This window comes from Equus quagga, chromosome 2 (genome assembly GCF_021613505.1).
Source record: "Equus quagga isolate Etosha38 chromosome 2, UCLA_HA_Equagga_1.0, whole genome shotgun sequence".
NCBI lineage: Eukaryota > Metazoa > Chordata > Mammalia > Perissodactyla > Equidae > Equus > Equus quagga.
Genome location: NC_060268.1, coordinates 184,661,068 through 184,674,117, shown reverse-complemented (window position 1 = coordinate 184,674,117; position 13,050 = coordinate 184,661,068). Strand labels below are relative to the sequence as shown.

At 62.3% G+C, this 13,050-nt stretch overlaps 1 protein-coding gene across 1 annotated transcript; it reads right to left on the bottom strand.

The window, feature by feature from the left end:
• Positions 1–1,834: 1,834 nt before the first annotated feature.
• Positions 1,835–12,794, bottom strand: SCART1 (scavenger receptor family member expressed on T cells 1). The gene is made up of 14 exons (XM_046654658.1): positions 12,725–12,794; positions 10,402–10,719; positions 9,427–9,723; positions 8,240–8,562; positions 7,561–7,864; positions 7,097–7,414; positions 6,712–7,026; positions 4,941–5,258; positions 4,693–4,752; positions 4,305–4,619; positions 4,033–4,068; positions 3,195–3,332; positions 2,481–2,675; positions 1,835–2,019 (listed from the first exon to the last, which is right to left on the bottom strand). The coding sequence occupies exons 1-14, from the start codon at positions 12,789–12,791 to the stop codon at positions 1,943–1,945; spliced, it is 3,081 nt and encodes a 1,026-aa protein (XP_046510614.1). The 5' UTR covers positions 12,792–12,794; the 3' UTR covers positions 1,835–1,942.
• Positions 12,795–13,050: the final 256 nt, after the last annotated feature.

Genomic DNA, 13,050 nt, shown 5'->3' with positions numbered 1-13,050 from the left:
TCATCGTAAATCACGCTCATTTCTGTGTATCTGTGCAAAAAAAGTTCTCAGTGATGCTGAGGCATTGAGGTATTCATTTCTGAGTGATAGAATAAGTGTGTTTCATTTTCCTTCTTGGTGCCATGAGTTTTTAAATTTACAATAACGCGTATTATTTTTGAAGTGGGAAAGATAAATAAAGGCTACTTTTCAAAAGATTTGCCAGAGAACCAGTTTAAGAGAGGGCAGCCTGGGCTTTCAGACCTGGATTGCAAGGGTGAGGAGAGAAGGCAGGAGGACCCCATCACAGCAGGATCTCTGTCAGTAGCTCCAGCACCTCCACCCTGCAGCCTGCGCCGGGCCCTGACCCACACTCCCAGACGGGCCTCAGGGGCACCGGGACCTGCAGCTGCCTCAGGGGGGTTTGCCCAGTGTCCTTTGCCTGCAGGGTGCCCAGTCAGCACCCCGAATGGACTGAGAGGGCCAGGCGCCATGGAGAACCAGCTCGGCACTCAGCCCTTAGGGGTGCTGCCTGGGGCAGGTGAAAGGAGAGCCGTGCAGGGAAAGCGCAGGTGCAGAAGGAGCCCTGCCTCCTCCTCCTACAGCCCCACCCTCCCCAACTGCGGGTCTGACATCCTTACTCTGCTCCCCGTGTGTCTTCCACGTCCCCTGTCCCATGCTCAGGCTCCCACCCCATTTCCTGCCAGCCCGATTCTCTCGCTCCTGACCCCAGGGACGCCCTCCCACCTGCACACCTTCTCCCACCCCCAGGCCCCAGGGACATCCAGGGGACACCGTCAAGCCAGGCTGGCTGGCCAACTCCTGAGGTCAGAAGGCAGGCCCTACGTGTACACAGGTTTGCGGTGCCAGGTGAGCTCAGATGTCCAGGAAACCCCTCCTCTCCCCCCAAGGCTCTGTCAAGAGCTGCTCCAGCACAACCTCAGAATCTTGCAACTCGCTCTTCTCGCCCACTTCGCCCCATTTCACCCCACAGGCCCCAGCCCAGCCTCTCTGAATGTCACCCTCGCTCCCTCATCAAGGCTTCATGTCCAAGAAGGACCTTCAAGTTCACCTTCCTCAGCAGACTGGTCCTTGAGACCACCAGCAGTGTCTCTCTCACAGCCCAGAGGGAGAGGGCACAGGGGGAGGACTGGGGGTGGGAGGCAGTGCTCAGAGAGACCCCAAGGGCCTGGGTGGAGTCCTCATTGCTCACAGAGCCAGCACCAGTGATGGCCACAGCAAGCTGGCCAGATTCTGAAGGTAAACATTGAGAAGCAGGTGGTAACTGGGGGCACCAGTGGACAGACCCCATAGATGAGAGGACCACAGGACAACTAAACCCAGTATTTCCCAGGATGCTGAGAAGGGAGAGTGGGAGTCCAGAAAGATTAGATATGGGGGTGTGGTCATTGCAAACCTAGTCCAGAATCACACAGGGAAGAGAATTCAGAGAAACTTATTTCCCAGAAAGGGTATAGATGGGGAGGGGGTGGTCAGGAGGCATGGGGGGGGGGGGGGGGGGGAATGTGGTTGTGTGTATGAGGTCACAAAAGGGCCTGTGTCAGAGGAATCAGAGCAGGAATCAGGACAGCCCCGAGTGCCAGGGATTCTGGCACACCCCAGCCAGGCTGAGTGCTGCCTGCAGATGAAAGGAGGGGTGACCAGGAGCTGGTCATCAGGGTGTCCCACACACTGGGGGAAAGGTGTGGGCAGGAGGCCGAGGATGAGGACCGATGAAACGCTCAGAGCCTACACCAGACCATGGTGAGGCAGGAGGGAGCCCAACACAGAACCGGGGCCAGGTGGGTGTCTGGTGGATGTTTCTGAGATGGATTAACAGATGAATGAGTGAGTTCAAAGTGAGTTTAATAGCATCTTACGAGGAAAATGAAAGCCCCCATGCACCTGGGTTCTCTCCCACCCTCTGGTCTCGCTGATGTCCCCCATTCTCAGCTCAGGGTCATCACGTCCTGGGGCACCGGCCACCCTGGTCTTCCGTCCCAGCCCGAACTTCGGGGCCCAGGCTGTGAAGAGCCCCACCTGGTTTAAGGAGAAAGACATGCACTGGACCCTCAGTAATTCCTCAGGTCCCCCAGAACTCTGCGGCCCTGGTTTCTTGCTGCACCACGAAGCCAGAAGGTTAGACGAGAACTGAACAGCACGTGTCAGGGCGGCAGTGAACTGACCGTGCCCCCGCAGCTGACCACAGACAAGGTACTAGAAGCACTCTTGTGCACAGCCACAAAAAGAAACCCAAATGAAAACCTAGGACCCTCCCTAAACTCCACGTCTCCCCATGAGAAGACTCCAGTCTAACAAGCAGCTTTGAAGGGGCGGCTGAACATCCTAACACACAAGCCTGTGACAGAAGTGAGGATCACAGACACAAAAAGGCGGCCGTCAGGATCTTTAAATGTAGGCACTAGTCAGAGCAGAGCACTGGACATAAGACCGGTACAGCAGAAAGAGTGCGAGGGAGGCCAAGGCGCACAGGTGCACACCCACGGAGCTCAGGGGCGCCCCCTCCTCTGCTCCCTCGTCCTCGGGGTCCTGCTCCAGCTCCTGGGCATCGTCGTACTCCTCCTCCAGCATCAGGTCCTGAGACCCCCCTGGGCTGTTGTCTTTCTCCTCCACAGGGATGGCTGCGATGTCCTCATAGACACCTTCTGAGGGCAGACTCCCCGACATTCTGGAACCTGCAAAGGCCACAGCAGAACCTTCCAGGAGACACGCTCCCGCAGTCTATGCCCACCCTCAGGCCCACCGGGTCTCTCAAGCAGGCCAGGGCTCTCGGAACCTTGGCTCCTCTACCACAGTTCCCCACCGAGAGCAGCATCCCCCATGGGGGGGGCCACACCCTTCCGGAGCACCCAGGCAGGCGGGCCTGGGTGAGACTTGTTGGTCCCGGGCCCTGAGCACACCCCACAGAGCTCCCAGCTCCCCAGATGAGGGATCAGGGATGGGGACCTGGAGCCCTGGGAGCTCCGGGACAGGGATCTTCTCTTTTAGCCCATAGCAGAAGCAGAGCAGAGCCTGACAACTCATGGGTCCATGGAGGATCATGAGAAGTAGCCATGCGGGATCGGGCTTGGACCTGGCACACAGGGCAATGACCAGGACAGAGGGAGCCTGCGATGGGTTGGGGTCTCAGAGCTGCCCCCTAGCTGCCCCATCCCCAGGGCCCTGTCTTAACCTTGCCAGCCACGCCTACCTACCCCTGCAGGCTCCTCTGTCGTGGCACCACTTCGTCCCCAGGACCAGCAAGACAATGCCCAGGAGGGTGCCCAGGATGAAGCAGAAGGTCACGGGCAGGCTCCCAGCCTTGAGGGCAGGTAGAGGAACCAGGGTAGAGCCTATACAGACAGTGAGAGGCGGGGTCTTCCCTGTGGCCTGGGGTATTGTGACCTTGGGCCTGGACCACCCAAGCCTCTCAGGGAGGGGGAGGGGCACGGAGAGGAGAGATGGGCCTTATACTGCTCCTTCTCCAAAGATGGCCCTGAGGTCACAGGGCTGAGGGTCAGGAGGATGAGCCCAGAAGGGAGAGGCCAGAGGGAGGGGCCAGGAGGCAGGGGGCCAGGAGCCAGAGGGTCAGGAGCCAGGGGGCCAGGAGGCAGGGGGTCAGGAAGCAGGGGGCCAGCAGGGCAGCTCTTATGGTCCTGACTGCCCACTGCCCTCAGCTGTGTGTGGACACAGAGCCACAGTGTCCAAGAGGCCACAGCATACCAGGGCCAAATCCCCCAGGAGGCAAGGGAAAGACCTCAGAGAAATGGCTGGGCAGGGCCTGGGCCCGCTGTTCCCCTGCCCCCACCCATGGCTCTCCACTCAGGTTGGCACAGGGGAATGCACAGCAGTTTCCCTCAGAGAAGGAGGTGTCTCAGGAGCCCTGGTCCTGGTCTTGCTGACCTCGCCGGCCCACCTAAGGAGGCGGTGCCTGAGGCACCAGCCCACAGGAGACTCCAGGGGGGTTCCTCCGGCAGAGCCCACCGAAGGGCCCCTCTGGGTCCCGGCCAGGCAGGAGGGCGTGAGCTGAAGCTTGAGGAAGAGCACACACACCAGATGCCTCCGGTAGGGCAGTGGTCCCCTTGTCACCTGCAGCAGAAATCGTGAGACCTCGGTGCAAGGAAGGCGAGGCGCCCACAGCCCTGAGCAGCCCAGACCCTCACCCAGACCCTGGGAGCAGCGCCCCACCCCGCCCGAGCCTGGCGGGTTGTCCACCTGCCACAAGGCAGCTGATGCCCCAGCACCCCAAGCACCCAGGATAAGGTGTCCTCTCTAGGAACCCTCCTGGTACCCCCTTCCCAGGCCCCCCGCCGCCTCCCACTCACGGGAGCAGCGCACGCCCGCGTCCTCTTTGTGCGCGCAGTCTCCACGTCCCCACGGCTCCGCGGGGCAGCTCCGCAGGGACGCCTCGCTGCCCCGGCACTGCACCTCGTCCAGCCACACGGGCCCCGAGCCCGGCCCGAAGGCGGCCCCCGCCAGGGCGCTCAGGGCCCGCCCACAGCCCAGCTGGCGGCACACGACCTCCGCGTCCGCCAGGTCCCAGGAATCGTCGCACACGGTGCCCCAGGAGCCGGCGTGCCAGAGCTCCACGCGACCGGAGCAGTCGTCCTCTCCCCCGCGCACGCGCAGCGCGCCCTCCTCTGGAGGAGGGGCTGTGGTCACTGTGGGGCAGGGCCGGCATGGGGAGCGGAAAGGGAGACGACAGAGGGGTACCTGGGCAGCTGTGGGTGGATAAGCAGTTGAGAGTCTCCGTGGAATCCTGGGACGTTTGCTCTGATGATCCTATTGGAATAAACAGCCAGCGTTCCGATGTAAATTGCCCTGAAAAGCTTCAGAATGAAGTCTGTGGAGCCCAGTGACCCCCAAGCCCCGAGCTATGGGTCAACAGCAGCCCCTGCCGGTGACTTGGGATATGTCAGCTGCCTCCAGCCCACTACCCCCCCAGGCCACCAGGGCCCCACCTGCACAGGTGATCCAGACCTCCTCTCCGCGGGCACAGGAGCGTGGGTTCCACGGGGCTGAGGGGCACTGCCACAGCGTGGAGTTTCGCAGCCTGCGGCACTCAATGTTGTCCACCCAGGAGACGCCCAAGCCTGCAGCGTGGACGGGCCTGTTCTCCAGCCAGCCCTGCTCCCCACAGCCCAGCTGCTTGCAGATGATGGACATGGAGGTGTCCTTCAGGGTGTTACTGCACACAGCACCCCATGTCCCATTGTAGAACACGTCCAGCCACCCAGCGCAGTGGTGGGTGCCGCCTCGCAGCCTCAGGGCCACCGATTCTGGAAGACAAGCACAGTCAGGCCAAGGGAAATCTCTGAAAGAAGAGGCCAAAAGGAGGGGGTTCCAGCGCCAACCTCGATGCCACTCAATGACATCTGACCCAGTGAGCCCCTGGCCTCAACCTCACATGGATCACACATCCCCATAGCCATCTCCCACCACAAGGATGCAGGTAGCAGTTAACCACAGGTAACCAGGGTTAATCCCCAGTTGGAACATCTTAGTCAGCAAGCATCAGTGATAGATTATAAAAGTGGCCACAAAGATCTCCTGCCTGTATCGATGCCCCTTGTAATGAGTCTATCGCCACCCCTGAGTCTGGGCTCGCCTCAGGACCTCAGCCAACTGAAGGAGTTCGGGTGGGGGGGGACCTCCCGCCTCTGCTCTCACTTTTGAAGTGAGAAGCTGCCAGGCTGAGCCATGAGAGAAAGGGAATGTCCCAGCCCTGCCAGCAGCCAGTCCCCACGCAGGGTCCTGTCAGCCAGCAGCCGGTCCCCACGCGGGGTCCTGTCAGCCAGCAGCCGGTCCCCAGTTCAGGGTCCTGTCAGCCCAATGTGACCACAGCTGCCTGAGGAGCCCACGGGACAGAGTGAAGGAAGGACTTCAAGGACAACGAAAACACGAGGGCAAGATGCACATTCAGGAACACAAAGACTAGAACTGACAGAAAGGCAGATCAGTGATGTGGCCCGCCCCCGAGAAACTCACCTGGAACGCGTGAGAGCGAGAAAGGGAGAAAAGGATGGGAAGACCCAAAAGAATGAGCCTTTACTTAAGAAACACGGAGACTGAAACAAATGCGATCATCTAAGACACAGTTGAAGAAAACTTTCCTAAAGCAAAAACAAGAACCAAAATCAATGAGAAGAGACCACAAGCAGATGCCCAAGCCCCCCGGGGGGGCTGCCTGGAGATGCCAGGGAGGCAGTCCCATCCAGACCCCCACAGGCTCACACCCCAATAAATGACAAAATTCCATCACTCCAGAATAGTCACACCCAGACAGATCAACATAAAGAGCATCAGGTATGTCTGAGCTAAAGAACAGACCAAAAACCCCCTCATACACCGCCTTAAAAATACTCTGGAAAGCTCTCCCGCACACTAAAATATGGATCAAAATTAAGAATTTGAGACCGGAGAAGTTTAGGCACAAACGTGAGATGACCTTGTGAGCAGGGGAGACAGACCCCAGGCAGCGCTGGTCCAGGACCAGAGCACATCTGAGCAGACCTGAGCCCCCCCTACTCCAGAGACCCCTGCCCCGCGCAGGGCACAGACCCCCAAAGGTCTCCGTTGGCGGCAGCACAGCAGCAAGAGCACACGGATACCGGGAGGGTCCCGGGAGACATTACGGAACCGCGGAAAGAAGTGCGCGTTGTTCTACCCTAAGACAGCACGGCCATTCGATACCCAGCTGCCCCCACGAAGCGACGCAGCCACAGGACCGACCTGAGCAGAAGACGCCGGCGTCCTCCTTGTGTCCACAGTCGTGCCGGCCCCAGCCCTCCGACGGGCACTGCCACAGCGCAGACTCCTGGCCGCCGCAGCCCAGCTCGTCCATCCAGATGCGCCCGGCCCCAGCCCCGAAGTGCGCGGCCCCCGGGGCGCTGAGGGCGGCGCCGCAGCCCAGCTGCCGGCAGACCACGTGGGCGTCCCGCAGGTCCCAGCCGTCGTCGCACACGGTGCCCCACGCGCCGCCGTGGAGCACCTCCACACGCCCTGCACAGCGGCCCGGGCCCGCGGCCAGCCGCACCCGGCGGCTCCCTGCGGGGAGAACGAGTCAGGGCGACCGGCCCCAGGGGGGCGGAGGGGCGGCCGCTGGGGCCTTACTCACCGGAGCATAGGACGCCCGCGTCCCTCGAGGTCCCCGCGGACACCAGCAGGGCCGCGGACACGTTGCACTGGGTCAGGCGGCTCTCGGTGCCCAGACAGCGCGCACGGCTCAGCCGCACCGGGACGGCCCCGCGCCGGGGTGCAGGCGCGTCGTAGGCTCGCTCGGCGCCTCCGCACCCCAGCTGCCGGCACACGACGGCCGCGCCGTGCAGATCCCACCCGTCGTCCAGGACGCGGCCCCACACCCCGTCCAGGGATATCTCCACGCGGCCATCACAGCGGCTCTGCCCGTCTCTTAGTCGCAGGGCGTCAGGGAGACCTGGGGAGGGAGGTGGGACGCGGGAGGGGCCGGCAGGGCATCAGGGAGGGACCCTCGCTGGGCTTGTAAAGGGGAGAGGACCACCGTCTCGGGCGCAGAGCCCTCTCTGCTCTCTGCCTCCCTCTGCCCAGGGCTGGCTGACACACCTGAGCAGACCACGGCGGCTGCGTTTCCCAGGGCACAGGCTGGGGCCCCCAGAGTGCTAACTGGGCAATTCCACAAGTAGGGCTCTGTCCCCGTGCAGTGAAACACGTCGGGCCAGATGGGAGCATCTCCATCCCCAAAATGGCCTCCTTGGGGAGTGGCCACCGCGTTGCCACAGTTGAGCTGGTGACAGAGGACGGTGGCATCTGCTAAGTCCCAGTGGGCGGCACAGAGGGGCTTCCAGGCCCCCTGAACCTGGAGCTCCAAGCGCCCCTCACAGCTGCTGCTGCCGTTGACCAGCCGGAACTCTGAGGAAAGTGGGGGTGTCAGCGTCCCTCTGAGCCGCAGACCCAGCACGTGGCAATTCCTTTCTTTTGTACCCAGTGTGGTGGCCATAGAGATGTGCCCTTGCTCCCACCAGCTCCCCAGCCACCTCACCCTCAGCATCCACCCCATACGTCTCAGCAGAGGAGCCCACACTTCGAGGTGCGGCCTTGGGGGCACGTGCCTCTGTGACCAGAACTCTTGCCTCCCTCTTTCCCCTTCCCTCAACCAGCAGAAGCAAGACTTTCTCCGCTGGGAACCCGCACACCCTCTCGGCTGGACGAGCCTGTGTGAGCTGGGCTCAGAGCCCCAGAGAGAGTCACAGAGGGACGGAGGCAGGGCCAGCACAGAGTCCACCTTGCTGGCCTCACCTGAGCACCTCAGCCCGGCGTCTTGGTCGTGCCCACACTGGTGCCCGGGCCCCCGAGGGCAGTGGAACAGCAGGGACTCGTTGCCTACACAGTGGAAGGCCTCCGTCCATATGAGCCCAGAGCCACGGCCGAAGTGGGTGCCCCTGGGCATGGACACGGCCACACCACACTGCAGCTCTCGGCACACCACGTGGGCCGTAGCCTGGTCCAGGTCAGAGTCACAGACGGCACCCCAGGCCAGGCCACGCCTCACCTCCAGGCGCCCAGCACAGGGGTGCTCGCCGCCCACCAGCCGGGCCTCAGTGTGTCCTGGGAGCAGACAAACTCTGTTAGGGACAGGTGTTCTTGGGTGAATGGCTGAGCCTGGAGCCACCGCCCTGGACCACAAGAGGCTCCAGGCAGGTGGGGTCATCTGTATCCAGGCAGTGGGTCCTCCAAGCACAGGGCACATCCGCCCTGCACCAGAACAGAGCAGGGATCCCTGGTCACATCCCCAAGGTCAGAGGTCAGGGTCATCTGCAGCAGGTGCCTGTGTGTGTCACACAGCCTCTGCCTGCCCAAAGTGGTGGCATCAAAGCCCTGTTTAATCTCAGAGGCAAAGTCAAGGCACCCCTCGGGCCACAGACCATTGTCCACCTCATTTTAGCCTGTGCTAATTCCCAGAACACAGCCAGGATCTATGAGGGACGGCGCACCCTCACACACTCGGGATGGGGCTGGGAGGCAGTGACTGACGAGTGTTAGACACACAACAACCACAGCTGAAACAGTGCAGCTGCTGCAGTGACAGCCAGGACCCCAACCAGCCTGGGGGTTCTAAGCAGGGACACCTCTGCCAGGACGCCAGAAACCCAGAGACGTGCACACAGACCTGGGCACACCTGCAGCCCGCTCAGTGTGGCACCTGCCGAGCCGTCTAAGGGCACTTCCTCAGTTCCACCTCTAGGTCTCAGAGTAATTCGAGTGTCAGATTTTCAAAGAGCTCTTTCCTCTCCTCTCTCCCTCACCTCCCAGCCTGCTCTTCTTTCCTCTATACAGAGAGCTGCCCCAGTGTCCACAGGAGAACCACTGTGAGAGCCGAGCCTTTCCCTCAGGCCACTCTCAGATGGCCTGCAGGCAATGCCCCAGGCGGGACTGGGCCTGTGGGGGCCAGAGCAGGCAGGGCCGCCTCACCTGAGCAGACCACCTCTGCGTCCTGCTGGAAGTCGCAGCCGCTGCGAAGGTTGTTGTTGAGCCTGCAGTCCCGGATGGTCTTCTCGGTGCCCCGGCAAGTCATATACTTCCCGACGACGCCCAAACCCTGGCGGGAGGCCTGGAGCGCAGGGCCGCACCTCAGCTCTTGGCAGAACACCGTGGCCTCCTCCTGGTGCAGGCCACAGAGGCGATCCACCCCGTTCACATTCCTGATCTCGGGGAGCCCCGCGCAGGGGCTGCGGCCCTGCACCAGCCGGATCTCCCGAAAAGTGCCGCCTGCGAAGCACAGGCTGCGTTACGAAGGTGCGGGTCCTGGGGGTCATATGGCCACTTGGAGCCTGCGGCCTGCCTCAACGACCAGACGCCTCCATTTGGGCATGGCAGTCCCCGCCGGGCACTGTGCCTGAGGGCCTGCCGGGGTCACAGCTGAAAGTGGCCCTGCCCTTCTTCAAGGGGGTGGGTACTGGGTGAGCAGGGCCCCTTCTAAGGGGCGGGGCCTTTCTGAACAGGCAGCCACAAAGGGGACCCCACTCAGAAGGTCCCGCTCAGAGGGCCCATGCCTGGTTTGATGCTCTGCTGTCACGCTCTTGAAAATCTGAACAGTTTCTGAACAAGAGCTAGAGGAACCATGCAGTGGGTCAGCCTCAGAGACAGGATGCTATGAGGGGCCTCACAGGCCCTCCACCAGGAAAAGTGCCAGAGACAGCTGAAGACCCTCAAGGCAGACCTCAAAGGGAAAGCACCTGCCTCCCGCAGTCTGTGTAAGAAATCGTGATTAGATACTGCAGGGGTCTTCAGACCACCTCAGATGTCCAGAAGACAAGGTGGTCCTGGCCCCACCCCCAGACCCACCCCCCCCCCCCCCCCCCCCCCCTCCCCCTCACTCTCTCTCCTCCCCTCCCCCCTCCCCCAACTACCCTCCGTCCCCCCAGCACCTCTCCTGCCCTGACTTACTCTTGCACAGAGCCACCACCACCCACTCGTGGGGGCACTTGCTCCGCGTCCATGCCCCGAGGCTGCACTCCCACAGGGAGGACTCCTTTCCGCTGCAGGACACGTTGTGGAGCCAGGGCAGCTGCATCTCCCCAGGCAGTGGGACGTACTTGGGGGCCCCCACTGCATCTCCGCAGCCCAGCTGCCTGCAGACCACAGACGCCTCCCTCTGCGTCCACTCCCGGTTGCACACATGTCCCCACTTCCCCTCGCGTTGGACCAGCACCACTCCGTCGCACGGGCTGGGTCTGTACGCCAGCCTCAGGTCGCCGGGTCCACCTGCGAATGGCACCAGGGGCCTTAGAGGGAACAGACCGTCGGTGCCTGGCGGGACATCCACGGGCGCGAGCTGGGTAGTAAGGATGCCTCCAAGGCCTTGCTTCGAGGCCTCAGCGCAAAGCCAGATGTCCCCCCCGCCCACATTCAGCAAAACCAGTCCAGAAAGGTGATGCGGGGTCACACAGGCCAGCCTCTGGCCCCTGGCACCGCACAGCCCAGTGTCCTCAGCTCCACAGCCACTTCCCTCCCAGCCCTCTGGAGCCCCCACGTTGTGGGTGACCCTAACCCCTAGGCAAGGAATTCCCCTTGTCCTCCTCTGCCTAAAGCTGGGGGGCTCCTGCCACCGTCCCTCTCTGCCTCCCAAACATTATTTTCCCACTTCCACTCCAGGCCCTGCAGGCCCTGGAGCCCACTGCGCCCCCTCCCCCAACTCTTCCCCCCTCACCCAGCTCCACCCGCCTGACTGTCCCCCACCGCATTGTCCAGTGTCCCCTTCACTCTTCCCTGTCCACAGCAGCCCAGCATCTAGGAAGACTCCAGTGTCCGTTCCCCTAACCACACGCCATCCTTCTGGCTCACTCTCCACAGTGCTGGCCTCTGAGTGCTCCAACAGCAGGCATCTGGCCCCCTTCAGTCTCCGAGGGTCTTAGTGCCCCCTGGACCTTCTAGTCCCACCAAGACCACAGCCACATCCCCCTCACTATGCCCTGTCTAGGCCTCTGCAGCCTGGTCTTCCCCACACAGCCCCTGGCAGCCCACCTCATCTCAGCCCCTTGACCCCCCATCCTCTCGCCCCCTCGTGGGCTGGTGCAGGGGAAAGAAAACAGCTGCCATGGGGACATCTATGTGGATGGCGCCTGTGGCCACAGCCTGGGCCACCCCAGACCTCCTAAAGGGCCCGTCCTGGGCTGACTGGGGAGGAGATAGAGGGCAGACCCCCTATGGCCCAGAGGAAGGCACGTCTCTCCCACCCCCTGCCCAGGGGTTTGTCACTGCCCCCGCCTCCCCACCCCCAGCCTCGTCGTCGCCCTCCAGACCTGCTCTTCTCGGGACGTAGACAAGCAGCAGCATCTGCCTCTTTAACACAAAACAAGACCCCCGCCAGTGTGCCATGTCACTCCCGCTGCACCATCACTGCCCACAGGTTCCCACCCCCACTACCTGGGGCCCTTCTGTCCAGCTGGGTGGTCACCTCCTGGCCAGAGCCCTGGATCAGCCTGCCCAGTGAAGTTTCCTGCTGTCTGCTTCCAGGAACCACGCGCACCTGCTCTCTCCTGTGTCCCCTCCCTGACACACACACACTCATGCTCGCACCTTCACATGTGCAAACTCTTTCTCTCACACTGGCACACACCCACCCGCTCGTCGATCCATGACACTGGGGGCCCACGCTCTCGCCTCCCACCTCTCTGTGCAGTTCCTTTTGGCAGGACCCCTCTCCGCAGCTTCCTGCCCATGACTGGGCCTCTTGGCGTCTGAGCTCAGCAGCCCCCCGCACATCTGTGCCCCCCAACCTGGTGTGGCATGTCCCTGGGACTGTGGCTCCCTCCTTGTCCCAGCGCCAAGCCCAATGCTCACCCTCACTGCCAGGTGCAGCCGGCTTTCCCATGCCCCCGTTCGCCCCCAGCCCTGCCCCAGAGACAGCGGGTGGAGCAGCAGGACTCGTCAGCACCTGTTGACTGGGTCACTGGGACCAGATGCTAGCCGAGTCCCCTCATTCCATCTGGCTCTGACCAGCCCCATGCCCGGCTCAGAGCAGTGCGGCTGGGGGCCCTGGGCTCACCCTGGGACTGGACCTGCTCTGTCAGGGCTAGCACAAGAATCTCTGGGGGTTGGTACTTTGCAGCCCACATGCCCTCCTGCCCCAGGAAGTGCCACCCATCTCTGGGCTGCGTGAGACCCAGGCAGACAACCGGTCACAGCAGGAGACCCTCATGCCCAGAGCCTGGGCATCTACAAGCTGCTGCTTCCAGAAGTTCCCGTGGATGGAGAAGGAGAGACTTACCAGTGGGGACTGCCCTGAGAGACAGGAGAAGGGGCCCGAGTGTCAAGGCCCAGAGAGCGGCCTTCATGGCCTTGCAGCCCCCAGGGCCTCAGCCTGCTCCTGACACTCAGCTGGGGCAGTGGCAGAGATCACAGTCCAGAGTCAAATACACAGAAGCAGGAGCCGGATCAATGGGAACAGTGAGGGACTTCCCAGAGCTTAGAGTGACTCTGTCTCTGGTGTGTGAGCAGAGCAGCTAATGGCCTCTGTGGTCCTAAGCATCACCAGACGTGAGACGTGAGCAAGGGGCCCAGGCTGGGGGTTTCCTGTCCCGCTGGCGACGCTGA

Bases quoted from the DNA above. Each gene is read 5' to 3' on its own strand.
- SCART1 (XM_046654658.1), bottom strand. From the start codon at position 12,791: ATGAAGGCCGCTCTCTGGGCCTTGACACTCGGGCCCCTTCTCCTGTCT. The intron at 7,865-8,239 runs GTGGACTCTGTG...CTTTCCTCAGAG, and splicing joins GCTCAGGTGAGGCCAGCAAG to TTCCGGCTGGTCAACGGCAG. The intron at 3,333-4,032 runs GTGTGTGTGCTC...CTGTCTGTATAG, and splicing joins TGCCCTACCGGAGGCATCTG to GCTCTACCCTGGTTCCTCTA.